At 35.5% G+C, this 19,757-nt stretch overlaps 2 protein-coding genes across 2 annotated transcripts; one reads left to right on the plus strand and one right to left on the minus strand.

Moving 5' to 3' along the window:
• Positions 1 to 6,580: 6,580 nt before the first annotated feature.
• On the minus strand, positions 6,581 to 9,023 carry LOC102583737 (G-type lectin S-receptor-like serine/threonine-protein kinase SD2-5). The gene has a single exon (XM_006348918.2). It carries the CDS (start codon positions 9,021 to 9,023, stop codon positions 7,476 to 7,478), a length of 1,548 nt encoding a protein of 515 aa, XP_006348980.1. The 3' UTR covers positions 6,581 to 7,475.
• Positions 9,024 to 11,152: 2,129 nt separating this feature from the next.
• LOC102584078 (G-type lectin S-receptor-like serine/threonine-protein kinase SD2-5) lies at positions 11,153 to 14,718 on the plus strand. The gene is made up of 2 exons (XM_015309393.1): positions 11,153 to 11,991; positions 12,552 to 14,718. Exons 1-2 carry the CDS (start codon positions 11,434 to 11,436, stop codon positions 14,460 to 14,462), a joined length of 2,469 nt encoding a protein of 822 aa, XP_015164879.1. The 5' UTR covers positions 11,153 to 11,433; the 3' UTR covers positions 14,463 to 14,718.
• The last annotated feature ends 5,039 nt before the right edge of the window (positions 14,719 to 19,757 follow it).

The raw sequence follows: 19,757 nt of genomic DNA on the forward strand, positions 1-19,757 counted from the left end.
GAGTGTGTACTGTGTGTTGGAAGGGTTGCACCTAGCCGTTAAGTTGGTTAGGTTTTATTTAAGAAGAATAGTTTCATATTGCTCAGTTTAGTCCAATAGGTTTTAAAGTTATTTCTATTATTATCAAAATTGCCCGATATGTTTGAGGATTGGATACTTTAGGTCCAATTGCTGGGCACTTATGTTTTGTACTGTCCAGCAGGAATGTTGGACTATTTAAGTATTGTATTTGTCCTTGTTGAAGAGGGCAGAGAATTGTTTAGCTAAATAGAGCATAGCTTGTTTCTTACTCTTTTCCTTTTCCTTTTTTTCTTTTCTTAGCTTCTTACTCTTCCATTACTGTCTTATTACTTTTCAGTGTTGTCCTTAACTTAATTGTATCATTTAGTATCAGAGCACTCTCTTGAGATCTGTAGGTAGACAAATGGCTGAAGGAAGAGAAATCAAGGAAATGCTAGAAAAAAGACCATGGAGTTGGCCAACTTCTGGGTTAGGCAAAATCAGATTGAAGACCAATATGAGAAATCTTTTGTTGAGCTTAAGGAAGCCTTGGAAGCTGTGAAAAGGGGGGGTAAGGGTAAAGTTGTTGAGGAAGGTGTAGAAAATGGTGAGATCTACACACCTTCTGGCAAACCCATGGCTTGGGTTTTTGCCACACACACAGGAGGAACACCTACTATTGTTACACCTGGTGGATATCAGTTTGGGATGGGGTCCATACCCCAGTTTCAAACACCATTAGGAGGACCTATGCATCAAAACCCTGCTATGGGGGTAGGGTCTGCAGGTCATATGGGGCCAGGAACTCAGCTCCATACCAGATGCCTAGTGGAGCACCAAATCAGATGCATTATGGAGGGTTTCATGGCCAGACATCAGTAGGAGGTCTGGGAGGAGGAGCAAACCATCCTAACTTTCAGGGTCACTTCCATCACCCTATGTCTAGGCTATCCAAGATAGAGTTTCCAAGGTTCAATGGAACAGATCTAAGGTCTTGGATCTACAAGGTGGACCAATTTTTTTCTCTAGATGAGATACCCCCAAATCAGAAGGTAAGAGTTGTTTCTCTGTATTTTAATGGTTTAGCTATAGAATGGCATCTCGCTTTCATCAAGAGTAGACAACACTTGCCATGTCCTACTTGGGATGAATATTTGTATGCTCTCACGGACAGATTTGGGGCTGATTTTGAGGATCCCATGTCTGAACTTAAGCTGGTTAAACAGACTGGATCTGTCAAGGATTATCAAAATGAATTTGATAAGATCATGACTAGGCTAACCATCCTTCCGGAGTATGCTATCAGTAGTTTCATTACTGGGTTGAGACCTGAGATAGGTCTCACTGTTAAGAACCACAGGCCTTTTTCTCTACCTCAAGCTTATCAATTGGCTAGAAATACTGAAGCTCAAGATCAAGCCCAACTTAAGCTTACTAGGTTCCCTCCCTCTGCTAGTGGTTCACAGTACAAGAATAACTCATACAGTTCCTTTTCAAGAGGAGTTGGGTCCAGAAATGACTATAACCAGGCTAAGAAGGAAACACCTCTGAGTTTGAATAAGAACAATAGCAAGAGATTATCTTCTGCTGAGATGAATGAGAGAAGACAAAAGGGGTTGTGTTTCTTCTGTGATGAGAAGTTCTTCCCTGGGCACAAATGTGGAGGATCCAAGTCATTGTACCTACTGGAGGTTGAAGATGAGAGAGAGGACCAGGAAGAAGAAGAGGTGGAATTAGAGAATCCTGAGCCAGAAAAAGATGAGGAAAAATGGGAGGTTTGTGAGATTTCAGTGCATGCTCTACATGGGCTCCCTACTTACCACACTTTAAGAGTGAGGGGTACTGTCAGAAGAGACCACTGCACATTTTGATTGACCCTGGTAGTTCTCATAACTTCATGGATGAAGGGTTAGCAAAAGAACTCCAAGGAGATGTTCAGGCTGTGAGGACTCATGCCATCAATGTTGCAGATGGTCATGATAGACATACAAATGAGTTGTGTAAATCCTTTTCGTAGATGATGCAGGGCATGGTCTATATAGCTGATTTCCTATTGATACCCCTTAAATCATGTGACTTAATCTTGGGAGTATAATGGTTGCTTCCTTTGGGTGATTTAAGGATGAATTTTCAAGAACTGACATTGGGGTACACTTACCAGGGACATGATTGCATGTTAAAGGGAGTTGTGAACACGGTAAAAATGGTGGAAGCCAAGAGATTAGATAAGATGGTAAAAGGAGGAGGTTAACTATTCATGATCAGGGTAAGGCCAGTAGAAGAGGAGGTGAAGAAGGTATCACCAGTACCAGAGGAAATCTTGGCTATCACTGAAGAGTTCCCTCAGTTGTTTGCTGATCCAAAAGGGTTACCACCATCGCGAGGACCATTTAATCACAAGATACCTCTGGAGGCTGGAAGTAATCCTGTGAACTTGAGGCCTTACCGGTACTCATCAACACAGAAAGATGTTATTGAGAAGTTGATAGAAGAAATGCTAGAACAAGGCATTGTTCAACCTAGTTCCAGTCCATATGTTTCACCTGTGGTGTTGGTTGGCAAGAAAGATGGGAGTTGGAGGTTGTGTGGTGGATTATAGAGGGCTCAATAAGGCAACAATTAAAGACAAATTTTCCAATTCCTATTATAGAAGAGTTGTTGGAAGAACTAGGGGGGCTCTAACATCTATTCTAAGATAGATTTAAGAGCAGGTTATCATCAAATAAGGATGGCCAAAGGAGGACATTGTTAAGACAGCTTTCAGAACACATGCAGGCTATTATGAGTATCTGGTCATGCCCTTTGGGCTATCCAATGCTCCATCCTACTTCCAAAGTTTGATGAATTATGTGTTTAAAGAGCACCTCAGGAAGTTCATATTAGTTTTCTTTGATGATATTCTAGTGTTCAGTAAAAGTTTAACTGAGCACCTGGCTCATCTCAAAACGACCTTTGAATTACTGATGAAACACAAGTTGTATGTGAGACAAACCAAATTCTCTTTTGGGGCCAGTAGGGTTGAGTACTTGAGGCATGTTATATCTGCTAAAGGGGTGGCAACTGATCCCAAGAAGATTAGTGCTATCAAAAATTGGCCATTACCTAAGAATTTGAGGGAACTTAGGGGGTTCCTAGGACTGGCAGGTTATTACAGGAGGTTCATCAAACACTACGGAGTGATCAACAAGCCTTTAACTGACCTACTGAAGAAAGATGGATTCAAATGGTTTGAAGGGGCATCTCAGGCTTTTGAAAAGCTGAAGAAAGCTCTAACTTCAGAACCTGTCTTAGCGTTACCAAATAACTCTGCTATGTTCATTGTGGAAACAGATGCATGTGACTATGGTATTGGAGATGTGCTGATGCAGGAAGGGCATCCAATAGCCTTTCTTAACAAGGGGTTATCTAGGAGGCATCAAGAACTATTTGTGTATGATAAGGAACTATTGGCTTTGGTCCTAGCTGTGACTAAATGGACACAATACTTGGTGGGAAGAAGTTCATTGTGAGAACTGATCAGAAGGCATTGAAGTTCTTACTAAACCAAAAGCTACATACAGGTTCTCAGATGAAGCGGATTGCTAAGTTGATGTAGTTCCACTTTGAGATTGAGTACAAGAAGGAAAGAGAGAACAAGGCAACAGACTCTTTATCTAGGGTGCAACTAGGAGAGGTGACAGTCATGGTTGTCATTCCTGAAATGACTGAAATGTTTGACAGAATCAAGAGTAGTTGGGCTGAAGATACTACTATCAAGGAGCTTTTGATGAGGGTCCAGTCTCAAGAAGAGGGGGTCAAGGAGTTTACATTTTTGAATCAACAACTCAGAAGGAAGGGCAAGTTGGTTGTGGGTGCAAATCCAGGGTTGAGAGACGAGATCCTCAAAATCTGGCATGAGAAACCTATCGGGGGGTATTCTGGTATTGAGAACACCTACAAAAGAGTTTCCAGCTTGTTCTACTGGCCAAGACTGAAAAAGGATGTGACTAAGATGGTAAAGAGTTATGCCACATGCCAGAGGAGCAAGTATGACAGTGCTGCCTATCCAAGTCTTCTCCAACCTCTGAAAATACCAGTTTCTGCTTGGGCTAGTGTGAGCATTGATTTCATAGATGGGTTGCCTAATTCAATGGGTAAAACTACTATCTTAGTAGTGGTGGATAGACTTACAAAGTATGGGCATTTCATAGAAATTAGCCACCCATGTACAACTAATTTTGTGGCTCAAGTATACTTGGATCAGGTTTACAAACTCCATGGGATGCCAGAAAATATCATCAGTGACAGGGATCCAATATTCATTAGTAAGGTGTGGCAGGATCTCTTTGCAATGCAAGGTGTCACCTTGAGTACCTATACTGCATACCATCCTTAAACAGATGGTCAGACAGAGGTACGCAATAGAACATTTGAGACTTATTTAAGATGCTTTTGTGCTGATAGCCAAAAAGATTGGGCCAAATTCCTGTCACTGGCAGAATGGTGGTATAATACCACTTTCCATTCAGCAATCCAAACCACTCATTTTGAAACGTTATATGGTCAAACCCCACCTATCCACCTTCCTTATGTTCTCGGAGATTCAGCAGAAAAAGAGGTAGATAGGAGACTTATCACTACAGAATTCAAGATTGAATTACTCAAATTCCACATCTCCAGAGCTCAATAGAGAATGGTATCCATGGCAAACTTACATAGGACTGATAGACAGTTTAAAGAAGGAGAATGGGTGTATCTGAAGATTCAACCATACAGACAGCTCACCATCTTTAACTAGATTTTTTCTAAACTGTCAGCTAAGTATTATGGTCCTTATCAGATTCTGCAGAAGGTTGGACCTGTTGCCTACAAGTTATCACTTTCTCCTCATGTGGCTGTCCACCACACTTTTCATGTGTCACAATTGAAGCCGTGCTATGCAGTACCTACTCACTTAAACATCCTCCAACAGTAAATGTGTCTTCTCCAAATTGTGTGCAGCCTAAAGAGATACCAGAAAGGAGAATGATCAAGAGAAGAAACAAATCCATTCCACAGATACTTGTTCAATGGGATCAGATGTCAGTAGAGGATGCAACATGGGAAGACTATGCCACACTGAAGCTGAGGTTCCCTAAATTCTTTTCTTGAGGACAAGAAAGTTTTTAAGGAATAGGGAATGATGCAAGAATGGATTCAGAAGCTTAGGCAGAGTGTGTATTGTGTGTTGGAAGGGTTGCACCTAGCCGTTAAGTTGGTTAGGTTTTATTTAAGAAGAATAGTTTCATATTGCTCAGTTTAGTCCAATAGGTTTTAAAGTTGTTTCTATTATTATCAAAATTGCCCGATATGTTTGAGGATTGGATACTTTAGGTCCAATTGTTGGGCACTTATGTTTTGTACTGTCCAGCAGGAATGTTGGGCTATTTAAGTATTGTATTTGTCCTTGTTGAATTTAAGCAGAGAATTGTTTAGCTAAATAGAGCATAGCTTGTTTCTTACTCTTTTCCTTTTCCTTTCTTTCTTTTCTTAGCTTCTTACTCTTCCATTACTGTCTTATTACTTTTCAGTGTTGTCCTTAGCTTAATTGTATCAAAGTATTTATAGGGAAGAAATTAGGGTTCCAAATGGGGGGAAAGGGATCAAAATCCGGATGAGACAAGGCCCATTTCGAATTCAAATTCGAAAATCTTTCACCATTTTGGGAGAGACCTTTTTTAGAAATTTTCTCCCCATTCCGAAAGAGGAAAGGGGAGAAAACGTATGCTGCTGCTAATGTACGGATCAAGAGGGACATGAGGAAGGAGACAAAATCGCAGCGTACCCTCTCTGTTCCTCGTTACTTTCCGTCTGTCTCCGTATAAATTAACGCCGCTACTGCTGGCTTGTGAAGGTTGGAAAGAATTGGAGTTGGACGCCGCGAGATTGCTGTTGGAATTTGACGATGTACTGTGCTGTTCACGTTGGACTGCTGTTGTGTATAGTTGTTGCTAACGTCTGGGAATATTGGAAATTTTTGGGTTCTTTTAGAATTGGAAATGGGCCAGGTATGGGTTGAAAAAGTGGGCTGGGTTGTTTGAGGCAATAAGGGCTGCTGGAAGCAAGTGGAAAGGCCCAAATTCTTGGTCCTTTTAAATGGGTTAGGGATAGAATTAGATCGGTTAGATTTCTGAGTTTAAGCAATAACCAAATTTAGTTAAACTAACAAATTCGGCTAAGATCTAAATAAGATGAATTAATGTTAATTAATTAACGAGTTTCTTGATCTTAACGAAATAAAATAATTAACTTAATTGTAAACTAACGATTTAAAATTATAACCAAAACTTAAACTAAACTAATTTAATAAAATACTTACTAAAATTTTAAAAAAAATTGAAATGATTTTCAAAATGTTTATAAAATACGATAATTATATACAAAATTGTATAAAAAATATATATTACTTAAGAATTATAAGGATGCTAAAATTACTTCAAAGTAGCCTAAAAAAAAATATTTTGAACTTTATAAAAACCAATTATTTCAAATCGTTTGAAATTTAAGAAGCTCGTGAATTAATTCCTATCGGGGAAGGTCAAAATTGGGTGTCAACAATGAACATGTGGTTTAATCGTTGATATATTCAATTAGGGCTTCAACCAGTAGTGATATGCTATCGGAAAAGGTCCATTAAGCAAGTCTAGTAAATGACTTTCAACACTGTTTTAGCAGCTGAATTTGACTATAATAAATGACTTCTCATTTTAGTTAACAAAATTGGAAAACAAATCACGTTCATACATACTACTCTCCCCAAACCTCACTTGTGGAATTATATTGAGTGTAACAATGTAACTTTACCCAGTCAATAAGTTGACTTCTTCAATGTGTTATTACTCCATCCGTTTCAAAATAAGTGGTGTTTCACATAATCAAGAATACATTAATGATGTTCTTTCAATTTTACGCTTATTCAAATAAAGAGCTATTGACTAGAGATGGAAAATCAAGACAGCGAGTAGGAATGGCCTAAAGCCGACCCACTATAAGAGTTCTTAAGCTTGTATGTCCACAAAGGGTTAGTGGTTTACAAGAACATACTGCTACGTCCCTGTTATGAGGGGAACTTTGCATCAGTTCACTGATTAGGACATGATCAGTTGTTCAATAGAGAAAATTCTAAACTTGCTTTCTGAACCTTTTCCGATAAATAGCACAGTAAAGCTTACTGCACACTACCAGTTGAAGTGCCTAATGCAAATGCCAGCACTTAAAACACATGTTCCGCAGCCGCACTTCAACAGTATTATACTTATTTTCATACATGAATTGAGAAGTCTCTACATGATATTAACATGAAGCTCAAAAATTTAATATAGAAGTTACTGAACATTACAGTTCATGAATTATAATCTCATAAACCTTAAGTTATGCTAGAATTGGAAATGTTGCAATATTTGACATTATGCAACCACAAATTGGTTCCTAAAAAGACAAAACCTTAAGCATATTGTTTACCTTCGTCCCGATAAAATTGAAGGAATTTTTGAACTGATAATGGCTTCCCTCTGTTGGTTTCCTGCCCAGACCTCAGGTACGTGTGTGAAATCATAATCCAAGTTGGTTTCAACAGTCACCAAACCTTCCAATGACTTAACCACCAATGACATGGAAGGCCTCTTGGAAAAATCACCCTGTAGACACCATGCAGCTAGGCTCATCATTTCTGTCACTGCTTCCCTGTGGAGCTGCATATCTTCGTTGTTTTTGTCAACCATATCCATGAGCTGCTCTTGTTCAGCTTTTCTCCTAAATACACTTAGCAAATGGACATCTTCTTCATCAGCTTGGGTCCAATCCAAATTCTTTCGCACACAGAGAATTTCCAAGAGGACAATTCCAAAAGCATAAACATCAACTTTCTCAATGATTACTGAGCTCAACCATTCAGGGGCTAAATAACCCCGTGTTCCTCTCATTCTAGTCACAACTTTGCTTTTGTCTTTCTCAATTAGCTTCGACAACCCAAAATCTGATATCTTAGCATTGAGATATTGATCTAGAGGGATGTTTTGTGGTTTGATGTCCAAAGGAATTATCTTATGGCTGCAATCCTCATGTAGATACGCTAAGCCTTTGGCGATATCTGATATTATCCTCTGCCTCGTGTTCCATGTAAGCCCATTCTCTTGATTCTCATGCGTAATCCACCTATCCAATGATCCATTTACCATGTACTCATAGATAAGAAACCTGTGGCTTTTTTCTGCACAAAATCCAATGAGTTTTACCAGATTGATATGGTGAATGCCACCGACTGCCTTAACTTCTGTTAAGAATGATTCCTTTACTTGACCTAGACCATCCAGATGCTTCACAGCTATTTTGGTGCCATTTCTCAGTGTTCCTTCATAAACAGATCCAAATCCTCCTTCCCCGAGCTTACTACTGAAATCTTTTGTAATTACTTTCAGCTCATTGTAAGAGAATCGAGTTAGAATTCCTGGTAAGATTGGTTCCAGATCAAGAAAACCCGCAGCCTTTCTGGACTCATGTATCCTCTTTTTGAAGATAACAAAGCAAGTAGCTATGCTTAAAATTATCCCGAAGAAAGCTGCAAGAGTAGATCCTATAATCACTTGGAAAGGTCTTGATTTCTTTCTTCCAGGAATGATTGAAGACTGATTCTGCACCGTAAGAAATACTGTCTTGCCTCTTCCTTGTCCGTTGTTGTCTATGAGAGAGAAGACTTCATTCAGTAACAAACAGCTCCCTCTTCGATTCCCATACAAATTATATTCAAAAACAGCAGCTTTGCATGAACAGTTTCTCAGACAGGCCCTTTTGCAATCTTCCAACTTTTTCTCCTCAAGCCAAAATATGATCGAACTTGGTTCATGATTATACTGAAATGAAAAATATGCGGTATCCTTGAGCTCTATGAAACTATGGTACTGCAAAGAGGGGCAGTAAATGGAAGTCAGCTGTGAACATCCAAGATCTGGTTTCCTCTCAGAAGATGGCCTGAAGAAATTTTCACGAGGAAAGAAAATATAAGTCATAATTTTATTCAACAGAGGATAAAACGAAGCATATTATTGTTACTAATGACTTGAATATGCTAACTTTATTATAAAAAGAAAAAAATTATTATCCGTTAAATCCAAAGTTTGTGCTCCAACAGCTTCTTTGAACAGAATTTATTTAATTTTTCATAAATTGAAATTTATAAAATGGTAGATTTGTAATTTTTTAAATAAATCAATTTTATTATTCTATTCATTTTATTTTATGTAAAGAAATTTGAGCAAGTTAAATAAAATTTGCACTGATTAGCATATTCAAGTGCGGATTCAAGTCATTAACAACAATTATATGCTTAATTTTATCCTCCATTGAATAGAATTAAGACTTATATCTTCTTTCCTCATTAATTTTATTTTGAATCATTGACGTTACGTTATTGTTCTTTTCATAAGAGTAGTTTGAAGAAAAAAGTGTTGAATAGAGAAACAACTTAAAAAATGCGTTAAAGATTTAATTTCACGAAGATTTCCATTGATATAAACCTAAGCTATTTATATTTAAAAAAATGGACAAAGACCAAGCCTGATAAGTTTCTGAATACTTAAAGGACTAAAATTGGTAAGTTTATAGTTAAGGGACTAAAACCGGTAAGTGTATAATTGATGGACCAAAGCTGATAAGTTTTTCAATAGTTAAAAGACTAAATCCGTTAAGTTTATAGTTAATGAATCATTTTAGACCTACTCCTATATTTAAGGGACTATTTATGTCATTTTCTCTACAATGATTTCTCATTTTAAAACACACCTGAACTGCTATTTTTTCGCGAATTTCATATCCAAACTAGAAGTTGATCTTTAACTATCTAAACTATTGCCATCTATATGTATTAATAAAAGACATTCCTTTCTAATTGAATATTTTATGTGTAGTTCAAGTTAAGTATATATCGATTGAAAATTAAAGTTGTCCTCAGCATGAAAATATAACAGTCTCGATCAAAGTTTACCTAGGTTTGGCTTGATTCGGTCTAGGCTAGGGCTTGGCCAAGGTCGGACACGAATGAGCCACTTGGATTTATGAAATTAGTACTTAAAAATAAAAATCATGTATTCGGCTCAAATATTGATTAAATTGGTACGTTAGTTTAGTAATTACTTTTATTAGTGCAGTAATAACAGAAAGTAAATGAAAGTCGTAGTGACCTTGATTTATCTTCAAGGTTGAACAATAATGAAATTGTAACTTGGAAATGGTCAAAATGGTCCCATTAGTGGAAAGATAGATCCTGGCCCCATTATTTTCCTTTTGTACCGAACACAATCATAGTTAGTTTGGAAAAAAAAAATCGCACATTGAAAAAGTTTTTTTGAGGCCCACTCTATATTGAATGGGCAAAGATTTAAGAAATTCTGTACATTGGAACATCAATTTTGACTTGGGACTTTGGAATATATGGCACATCCCATTAAGTACGTACTTTGGAATATATGGCACATCCCATTAAGTACGTACAAGACTTGACATGAACCTTAATGAGGAGGAAAGTGCCCAACAGTTCCAAATTAATTGTTAGTAACATTACTTGGATTCTCTTAATTTGTTGAGAAAAATAATGTAACGTTATTGAAAACATGCGTGACATGTTTATCCCAAACAAGAATGTATTGATCTCATCTTTCATACAATCAACAAATTTTTAAAGTTCAGAATTAGATATTGTGCAACATAAAAAAATTGTTATATAGAAATAAGAGATTCTTACCAAGCAAATATAATGAAAAATCGAACTTATCACATATATTAGATGTAAGTGAAATCATTTTACCTTGTGATTGAAAGTCATCTTATATTAATTAGATATTATTTTGTACAGTTGAACAAACATTAATAGCCGGTCCCATTCAGAAGAAGACTAGACTTGAACCTGATTGAGGAGGAAAGTGCAATGAATTGCTATTCAATTGTTAGTAACAATTTGTAACATTGCTGTTAAAATAATAAAATGAAAGCCATTGACTTGTAAATGTTACATGATTATCTGGTTACGGATTGTTGCAAATGCTAACATTTGAGTGAATGAAAGGAGTGTTACAGGAACAGACACTTGGAAACAACCGAATTCAGTATTTTTAACACGAAAAATAGATATGCATGTAATACTAATTGGTAACTTTAGAAAAATTAATACATACATTTTGAACCTATAAATTCTAAAATACAATGAGTTAAAGTGGTAAAAACTTAATAGCTGAACCAGTCAAATTAAAATGTGGATCCAGCTTACACAGTTGCTGGAAACGGTGTTACAAGTCAACAAAAGTTTGCTTAATTTACTTATACATAATACACAACAACAAGAAGAAAAAGAAGACAGAGGGGTGTAGCAACTAGCGAACCGATACATATAATCTTTCTATTAGCTTTGGCTTTGTTCAGAAAGCAATGATGAAAGAACATAGACAATGTTTTGCCATCTTTTTCTTCATTTATCTTGTCTTCTGTTCTTCTCAATTCGCCATATCCCAACGTTTAGTGAATTTCATTTCTGGTGTTCCCACTTTGTGGATCAACAGGCCATCCATCGGGAGTAATTTCAGTAGAGGCATCCTTAATTATACACCTATCCTTCTGGAAGGAAATGCCGGCCTACGATTCCTCTATGGTTTCTCTTGCAATTTCGATCACACAAAATGCTTTCTTGGTATCTCGTTAGTATTATACAACAGCACTGGTGAGACCATTTATATAGAGGGGGGAAAGTTAGTTTGGTCTGCTAATCGAGACCATCCAGTGCAAGTCAATGCAACCTTGCAACTAGGCCGAGATGGCAACTTGGTCTTGGCTGATTCTGATGGCACTCTTGTTTGGTCCACTAACACTACTGGAAAATCTGTTTCAGGCTTAAACTTGACAGAAACGGGGAATCTCGTGCTCTTTGATACGACCAACCGCACAGTTTGGCAGTCTTTTGATCATCCTACAGATTGTTTGCTCCCCGGGAAGAATTTGGTTTCTGGTCAGAACCTAACAGCAAACTGTTGGTGTTTTTTTAAAAATGGGGCAGCACAAACAGATTGAAAATGTCTCTCAATAGATTGAAATGACTTTCAATAGCTTTCAATGAATTTATTAAGCATTGAGGGGCTTTAAATAGCCAACATAAAACACATATTCTGCATAATTTAAAATTTAAACACCCTAAAATATCTCAACAACATAAACAAACTAACTAAAATTCAAAATTCAAATTTATTCAAACTAAATAACTTATTTTGCTAAAAGTTACTGCAGTAACTAAAAGCAAACTTCAACAAAGCATTTCAGCAGACAATTCGAGTCAAGGTTTATTTTCTCTTACTGTTCTCAATGGAAGCTGGGCCACATACATAGATTCTGATCCACCTCAGTATTACTACACTTCAGAAAATCCCAATAGTCCTTATTGGAGTTTTGATGGTCATACCCTTACTGCTTTACAATATCCTCCTACATCGATAGCTCAATACATACAGCTTGGGCATGATGGACATTTACGCGTATACCAATTGGACAACCTTGAACAGAATTTGGTTTCTGGTCAGAAGCTGACAGCAAGCGTTTCAGCAGACAATTCGAGTCAAGGTTTATTTTCTCTTACTGTTCTCAATGGAAGCTGGGCCACATACATAGATTCTGATCCACCTCAGTATTACTACACTTCAGAAAATCCCAATAGTCCTTATTGGAGTTTTGATGGTCATACCCTTACTGCTTTACAATATCCTCCTACATCGATAGCTCAATACATACAGCTTGGGCATGATGGACATTTACGCGTATACCAATTGGACAACCTTGAAAAAAATATGCTCGGCCTTAATTGGAAAGAGGTAGGTGACATTTTGACACTCTCTGACTGTAGGTACCCAATGGTGTGTGGGAGATACAGCATTTGTGTAGATGGAGGACAATGTACTTGTCCAGTTGAAGTTAACTTCTTCAAGCCATTTTCTGAGAGGATGCCTAATCTCGGATGCACTGAGCTGACGCCCATTTCTTGTGACTCTTTGCAGTATCATAGTCTTGTAGAGCTAAAGAATACTGACTATTTTTCATTTCGGTTCAATGATGAACTAAACTCGAGCGTATTTTGGCTTAAAGGGAAAAAGATTGAAGATTGCCAAAGGGCATGTCTGAGTAACTGTTCTTGCAAAGCTGCTGTTTATGATCCGTATCTGAATGTGAGTCTACTACGAGGGAACTGTTTGTTACTGAATGAAGTCTTCTCTCTCATAGACAGTGCAGTAGGAAGCGGCACGACAGTTTTTCTTAAGGTGCAGAATTCCTCAAATGCACCAGTCATTTCCCCTAGACAGAAATTGCCTTTCAAAGTTATCATAGGATGTACTTTGATTGGGATAATTTTGATTCTTTCAGTTTGTTCTGCTCTTTCCAAAAAGAGATCGGAGAAACGCAAAGCTGGTGATTTTCTGGATCTAGAACCAATCTTACCGGGAATCCTAATTCGATTCTCTTACAATGAGCTGAAAATAATTACACAAGATTTCAGCATAAAGCTCGGGAAAGGAGGATTTGGCTCTGTATATGAAGGAACACTGAGAAATGGCACCAAAATAGCTGTGAAGCATCTGGATGGAGTAGGTCAAGTAAAGGAATCATTCTTAACAGAAGTAAAGACAGTCGGTGGCATTCACCATATCAATCTGGTAAAACTCCTTGGATATTGTGCCGAAAAAAGCCACAGGCTTCTAATCTATGAGTACATGGTGAATGGATCGTTGGATAGGTGGATCACGCAAGAAAATGGGCTTACATGGAACACAAGGCAGAGGATAATATCAGATATTGCGAAAGGATTAGCTTATCTACATGAGGATTGCAGCCATAAGATAATTCATTTGGACATTAAACCACAAAACATCCTTATAGATCAAAATTTCAATGCTAAGATATCTGATTTTGGTCTGTCGAAGCTAATTGAGAAAGACAAAAGCAAAGTTGTGACTAGAATGAGAGGAACGCCGGGGTATATAGCCCCTGAATGGTTGAGCTCAATAATCACTGAAAAAGTTGATGTGTATGCTTTTGGAATTGTGCTCTTGGAAACTCTCTGTGGACGAAAGAATTTGGACTGGTCCCAAACTGATGAAGAAGATGTCCATTTGCTAACTGTTTTTACGAGAAAAGCAGAACAAGAGCAGCTCACAGATATGGTTGACAGAAACGAGGATATGCAGCTCCACAGAGAAGCAGTGACAGAAATGATGAGCCTTGCTGCGTGGTGTCTACAGGGCGATTTCTCCAAGAGGCCTTCCATGTCATTGGTGGTTAAGGCACTCGAAGGTTTGGTGACTGTTGAAACCAACTTAGATTATAATTTCAGAAATGTACCTAAGGTTGGGGCAGGCAACCAACCGAGGGAAGCCGCTATCAGCTCAAAATTGCCATCAGTTTTATCGGGACCGAGGTAAACAGTATGTCTAATTCTAGCACAAATTCTTACGGTGTATTAGATTACAATTCATGAATGTAATATTCAGTAACTTTGCATTAGATTTTTTGAGTTTCATGTAATTATCATGTAGAAGCTCCTCAATTCATATGTGACAGGAGATATAATATTGCATTAGCTTTTCCTCATTTTTTGTAAGGGAAGTATCAAGACTCGAGAACAGCATGAATCGGATATCGAGGGCCAGATGCTCTGCCAATTACAGAAACAAAAAATTATCTTAAACATGATTGTATGGTATTCATACTGTTAAAATAAATTCAGTTTAAATTGGGAAAAGACTCAAATATGTCACGGAACTATTAAAAATGTGCCATATATTAAAAGCTGGCTCATCTATACAAAAATACATCTAGTTCAGCAAAACCATTTTTGCCGCGTGCCCTCTTATTAGAGGTTCACGTCAAGTAATTAAAAAGACTCAATATTTAATTAACACTCGACCTATTTAAATAAAACCCGACCCATCTCCTAACCCATTTCCCTTTATCCAACCCACATTATGTACTTGCAAACATTAAAATCATCAAATTCCAATATTGAAAGTTATAACTTGGAAATGGTCAAAATGGTCCCGTCAGTGGAAAGATAGAGCCCAACCCCATTATTTTCCTAAAAAGTATTTTCCTTCGTACCGACCACACAAACACACTCATAGTCAATTAAGTTTGGAAAAAAATAGCACATTGAAAAAGTTTTTTGAGGTCCCTCTGTATATTGACTGGGCAAAGATTAAGATATTTTGTACATTGGAACATCAATTTTGACTTGGACTTTGGAATTTAGGGCACATCCCATTCAGTACAAGACTTGACATGAATCTTAATGAGGAGGAAAGTGCTTAACAATTCCAAATTAATTGTTAGTAACAATTTGTAACATTACTTGGAATTATATGGAATGTTGTAGACATTCTGAAATTGCACTTGTCTCGAGATATGACGAGGCACAAACACTGTCTTGCCAATATTAGTTATTGGTATTCTTGAATTATTTTCCATCACCATTACTCGATCGCCTTTATATTTGTAATTTGCTTATGTTCATCAAATTTTTCTCGTCACTGGTCATGTGATTGGAACATCCTGAATCAACTACCTATCATTTTAATAATCACCAAGCTTTCGTTATTTGATCAGGCGCCCCTCCCTGTATATTTAGCGGTACTGCTCCACTACTTGCCGTACAGTTAGTGAAACAGGGCAGAAAATGCTGAAAGATGTGATAAGTTTTTTTTTTTTTTTGAATGGTGAGGGTCGGGTATGGAGTGAGGTAAGGAAAAAAATATAATTGGAGGAAAATAAGTTTATTTGAAAAGCATTTTCCAAAATATTTAAATCAATCATGAGAAAATTAAAAAACATTTTCTAGAATGAGAGATAAAATGAGAAAAGTAAAAGAGAAAGTAAAGATATTTAAAAAAAAAGAAAAAAGAAAAGTCAAAGATGATTTTATTTTTGGAGGAAAATTTAGATGGTTTTATAGCGAGTCCGGAACCTAAATAAGCCAAAAAAAATAAAAGTGACCAAAATAAGTCATTATTCTAGTAAGTAACTAAAATAGGCTTAGTGGAAGAAATTTTTTTGTTTTATGCAATATTCCAAACGTTTTCTGTTAGTCTCATAACGTGTATATTTTAATATATAACAGAGCTGTTTCTTACACTTTGTAAAGTGTATTTTTTTCTTACACTTTGTAAAGTGGAAGTTTTTCGTACACTTAAGTTGAGATTGATAGCTCAGCTTTATTCTTAGATTTTGTATTTTTGCATTACTTAAGCATCCTCATTTGTAGTATCAGCATAGAGTGTATCATAAACTCTATGACGATCACAGAATATCTAGTTTTCTCTAGCTCTTATTTTCTTCATGCTTGTTAATTAGTAGAGGTTCGTTACCTCATTAAGATTAGTAAGGTAAGGCCTAGCCTCCCTTTCTTGTACTTTTCTCTTTATTAATAAAACTAGACCTAGGCACACATTGCCTAGCGGAATTGTTTTTTTAAAAAAAAACGTTTTTCTTACACTTTATAAAGTGGAAGAAAGAATTTTGTTTTACAAAGAGGAATATTTTTCACGTTTTGTATTAAATTGTATCTCTTTATGAAGCTTTTGAGTGTTTGTGATACAATTATATTGATTTGACATATCATTAAAACGGAAAAAATTATTACATTATGCATTTTTATTTTTTATTCTGAAAGTTCTTCCAAGCTCTATTTAAGGAAAAAACTATTACATTATGTATCATAAGTGTTAACTTGATTTGATCTATGTAGTCATTTGGAAGTTGGAACCCTCAAAAAATCGGTCAACGATTCGTTACTATAGATAATCCACTCTCCAAAATTTACTTGTACTTGTGACAAAAATGAAGTAGAGTATTTTTCGACTATAATCAAATTATAATCAGTACTATTTATACCCATTTTTTTTATAAATTGATGAAAGAAATTTATGATATCGGACATTAATTAAATATTTAACATTATGTTTGGGAAGACAATTATAATAAACGGTATTTTCGTCATGTATAATTTCGCCATCCCAATAAATCGAAACTGTTACTTTTGACTTAGAAGACATTTTTTTTGTGAATGAAATGAAGAAAAATAGAAGACTAAAGATGTTGAAAGTGCTATGTTTGAACGTCCTTAAATAGAGCTTGAGGAGTTCTCAGAATAAAAATATAAGTATACATAATGTAATATTCCTCTTTGTAAAACAAAAATTTTTCTTCCACTTTATGAAGTGTGAGAAAAACTTCCACTTTACAAAGTGTAAGAAAAACTTCCGTTATATATTAAAATATACACGTTATGAGACTAACGGAAAACGTTTGAAATATTACATAAAACAGAATTTTTTCTTGCACTAAGCCTGTTTTATTTACTTACTAGAATAGTGGCTTATTTTGATCACTTTTATTTTTTTGTGGCTTATTTAGGTTCCGGACTCTTTTATAGCCAATAGGATATTGTGGTCTTTTATCCTCTGTCGTGCCACAAAAAAGCATCGTGCCATTTAGTTTTACCGTATTTTGTACGGTTGAACAATAACTAATAGCCAGTCCCATTCAGAAGAAGACTTGACTTGAACCTGATTGAGGAGGAAAGTTTTTTTCCCGATAAAAAGGTGACATGACTTGCTATTCAATTGTTAGCAACAATTTGTAACATTGCTGTTAAAATTATAAAATGAAAGACATTGACATGTAAACGTTACATGATTATCTGCTTACGGATTGTTGCACATGCGAACATTTGAGCGAATGAAAGGAGTGTTACAGGAACAGACGTTAGGAAAGTAATAACACTGGGAAACAACTGAATTTAGTATTTTTAACATGAAAAATAGATTAGTATGTAAAACAAATTGGTAACTTTTAAAACAATAATACATACATTTTGAACTTGTAATTTTTAAAATATAATGATCGTTAAGTGGTAAAATCTTAATAGCTTAACCAGTCAAATTAAAATGTGGATCCAGTTTACAAAGTTGCTGGAAAGGGTGTTACAAGTCAACAAAAGTTTGCTTTATTTACTTACAGATATAAGTGTCAACAACACACCTAAACTGTACTTTTTTTTTAGTTTTATATCTAAATTATTGAGAGTGTAACTATCACTTATTAGTTTGAAAAATACACATCTCTCTTTTATAACACTCTCATCATGTGTGTGTGATACACTCTCTATTTTACTTAAAAAAATTGTCACATCATACTTCACATGGACAAAACATCTCATCTTGGCAAAAATTAAATAAATTAAGTATTAGTTAAAATTAAAGATTAAAAAATTATTTTCCCAAAAAATTAATTTGTTTATAAAATAAAATGTAAATTTTTTTTTTACCCCACTCCATCAATTCCTCTCACCGTACCCTCCCCCTCCCCCCTCATTTTTTAAGTTTAAATTTCTTTTATAAAAGTATATAAACTTTTTTTACTTCATCTCCCCCCTCCCCCTCTACAAATACTAATTTAGCTATCATTTTATTTTTTAAAAATAAAAATTCTACCCACTCCACCTAACCGTCCGCTTCCAATTTTTTTCTCGTTTTGTGTTAGATATATATATATCAAAAATATGTTTTACTTGCTGCGGCAAGACTACTTTTAAAATAAATTTTTTATTTATGTTATATTCGGTATGAAAAAATTCCTAAAAATATATGTACATATCAAACACATAACGAGAAAAATGTAAAAATAAATAAATAAATTAGTAAATAGGATGGAGTAGAATTTTTATTTTTTAAAAATAAAATAATATCAATTTTTTTTGGGGGGAGGGGTGGGGGGATGGCTGTGGTTTTCTTTTTTTGGGAGGGTGAAGTATGAATTTTTATAAATATATTATAAAAGATTATTTAAAAAATAATAATAAGATTATGGGGTGGAGGGGGGTGGAGGAGGGTGTACGGGGAGGAGGTAGTGAAGTGGAGTAAGAAAAATAATTTAAATTTTATTTTAAAAAAAACATTTTTTTGGGGGATAGTAATACTTAAATCTTTAATTTTTTATTAATATTAATAGTTTATTATTTAATTTTTGTCAAGGTGGAATATTTTATCCATGAGGAATGTCACGTGTCAAGGTTTTTTTAAAATAAAATAGAGAGTGCATTCTCAAAGTAATAAGTGATAGTTTAGATATGAAACTAATTTTTTTTTAACTTAAGTGTGTTTTTGACACTTATCTATTACTTATAGAAGTGGCAAAATAGGTATTTAATACGAGTATCCACTCATATTTACCCATTTTAAATGGGTTGGGTATCCAACTCATTTAAAATAGGAAAAATTATAGAAATCCCGCCTTTTAGTTTACTTATAACCATTATCCCCATAATTTTTACAAATCTCCAAAATCCCTCATTTTCGCGCATCAGATTAGTGTATCTCGCGCATCAGATTAGTGTATCATGTATAAAATGTAATGTATCTTACTTAACGATTAATGTATCTCGCGCATCAGATTAATGTATCAACGCTTATATTATTGTATTCGTTTGAGGGGTTTCTGTAATTATAAACTTTTAAGGGATAGATTGTAATTTTGCCTTAAAAGTATGTGATTTATGTAATTTGCTCTTTAAAAATGGGTAAAAACGAGTAATACTCAAATACCCATTTAAAAGTGGGTAGTTAAATGGGTAATATGGGTAAAAAATGTTCATTCATAAAAAAAAAAAAGAAAAGTAATTAGAGGTGGGTGGTAAAAAAAGCTTTTTATTTTTTTTTAGATAG

This window comes from Solanum tuberosum, unplaced genomic scaffold, assembly GCF_000226075.1.
Source record: "Solanum tuberosum cultivar DM 1-3 516 R44 unplaced genomic scaffold, SolTub_3.0 scf00102, whole genome shotgun sequence".
NCBI classification, from domain to species: Eukaryota; Viridiplantae; Streptophyta; class Magnoliopsida; order Solanales; family Solanaceae; genus Solanum; species Solanum tuberosum.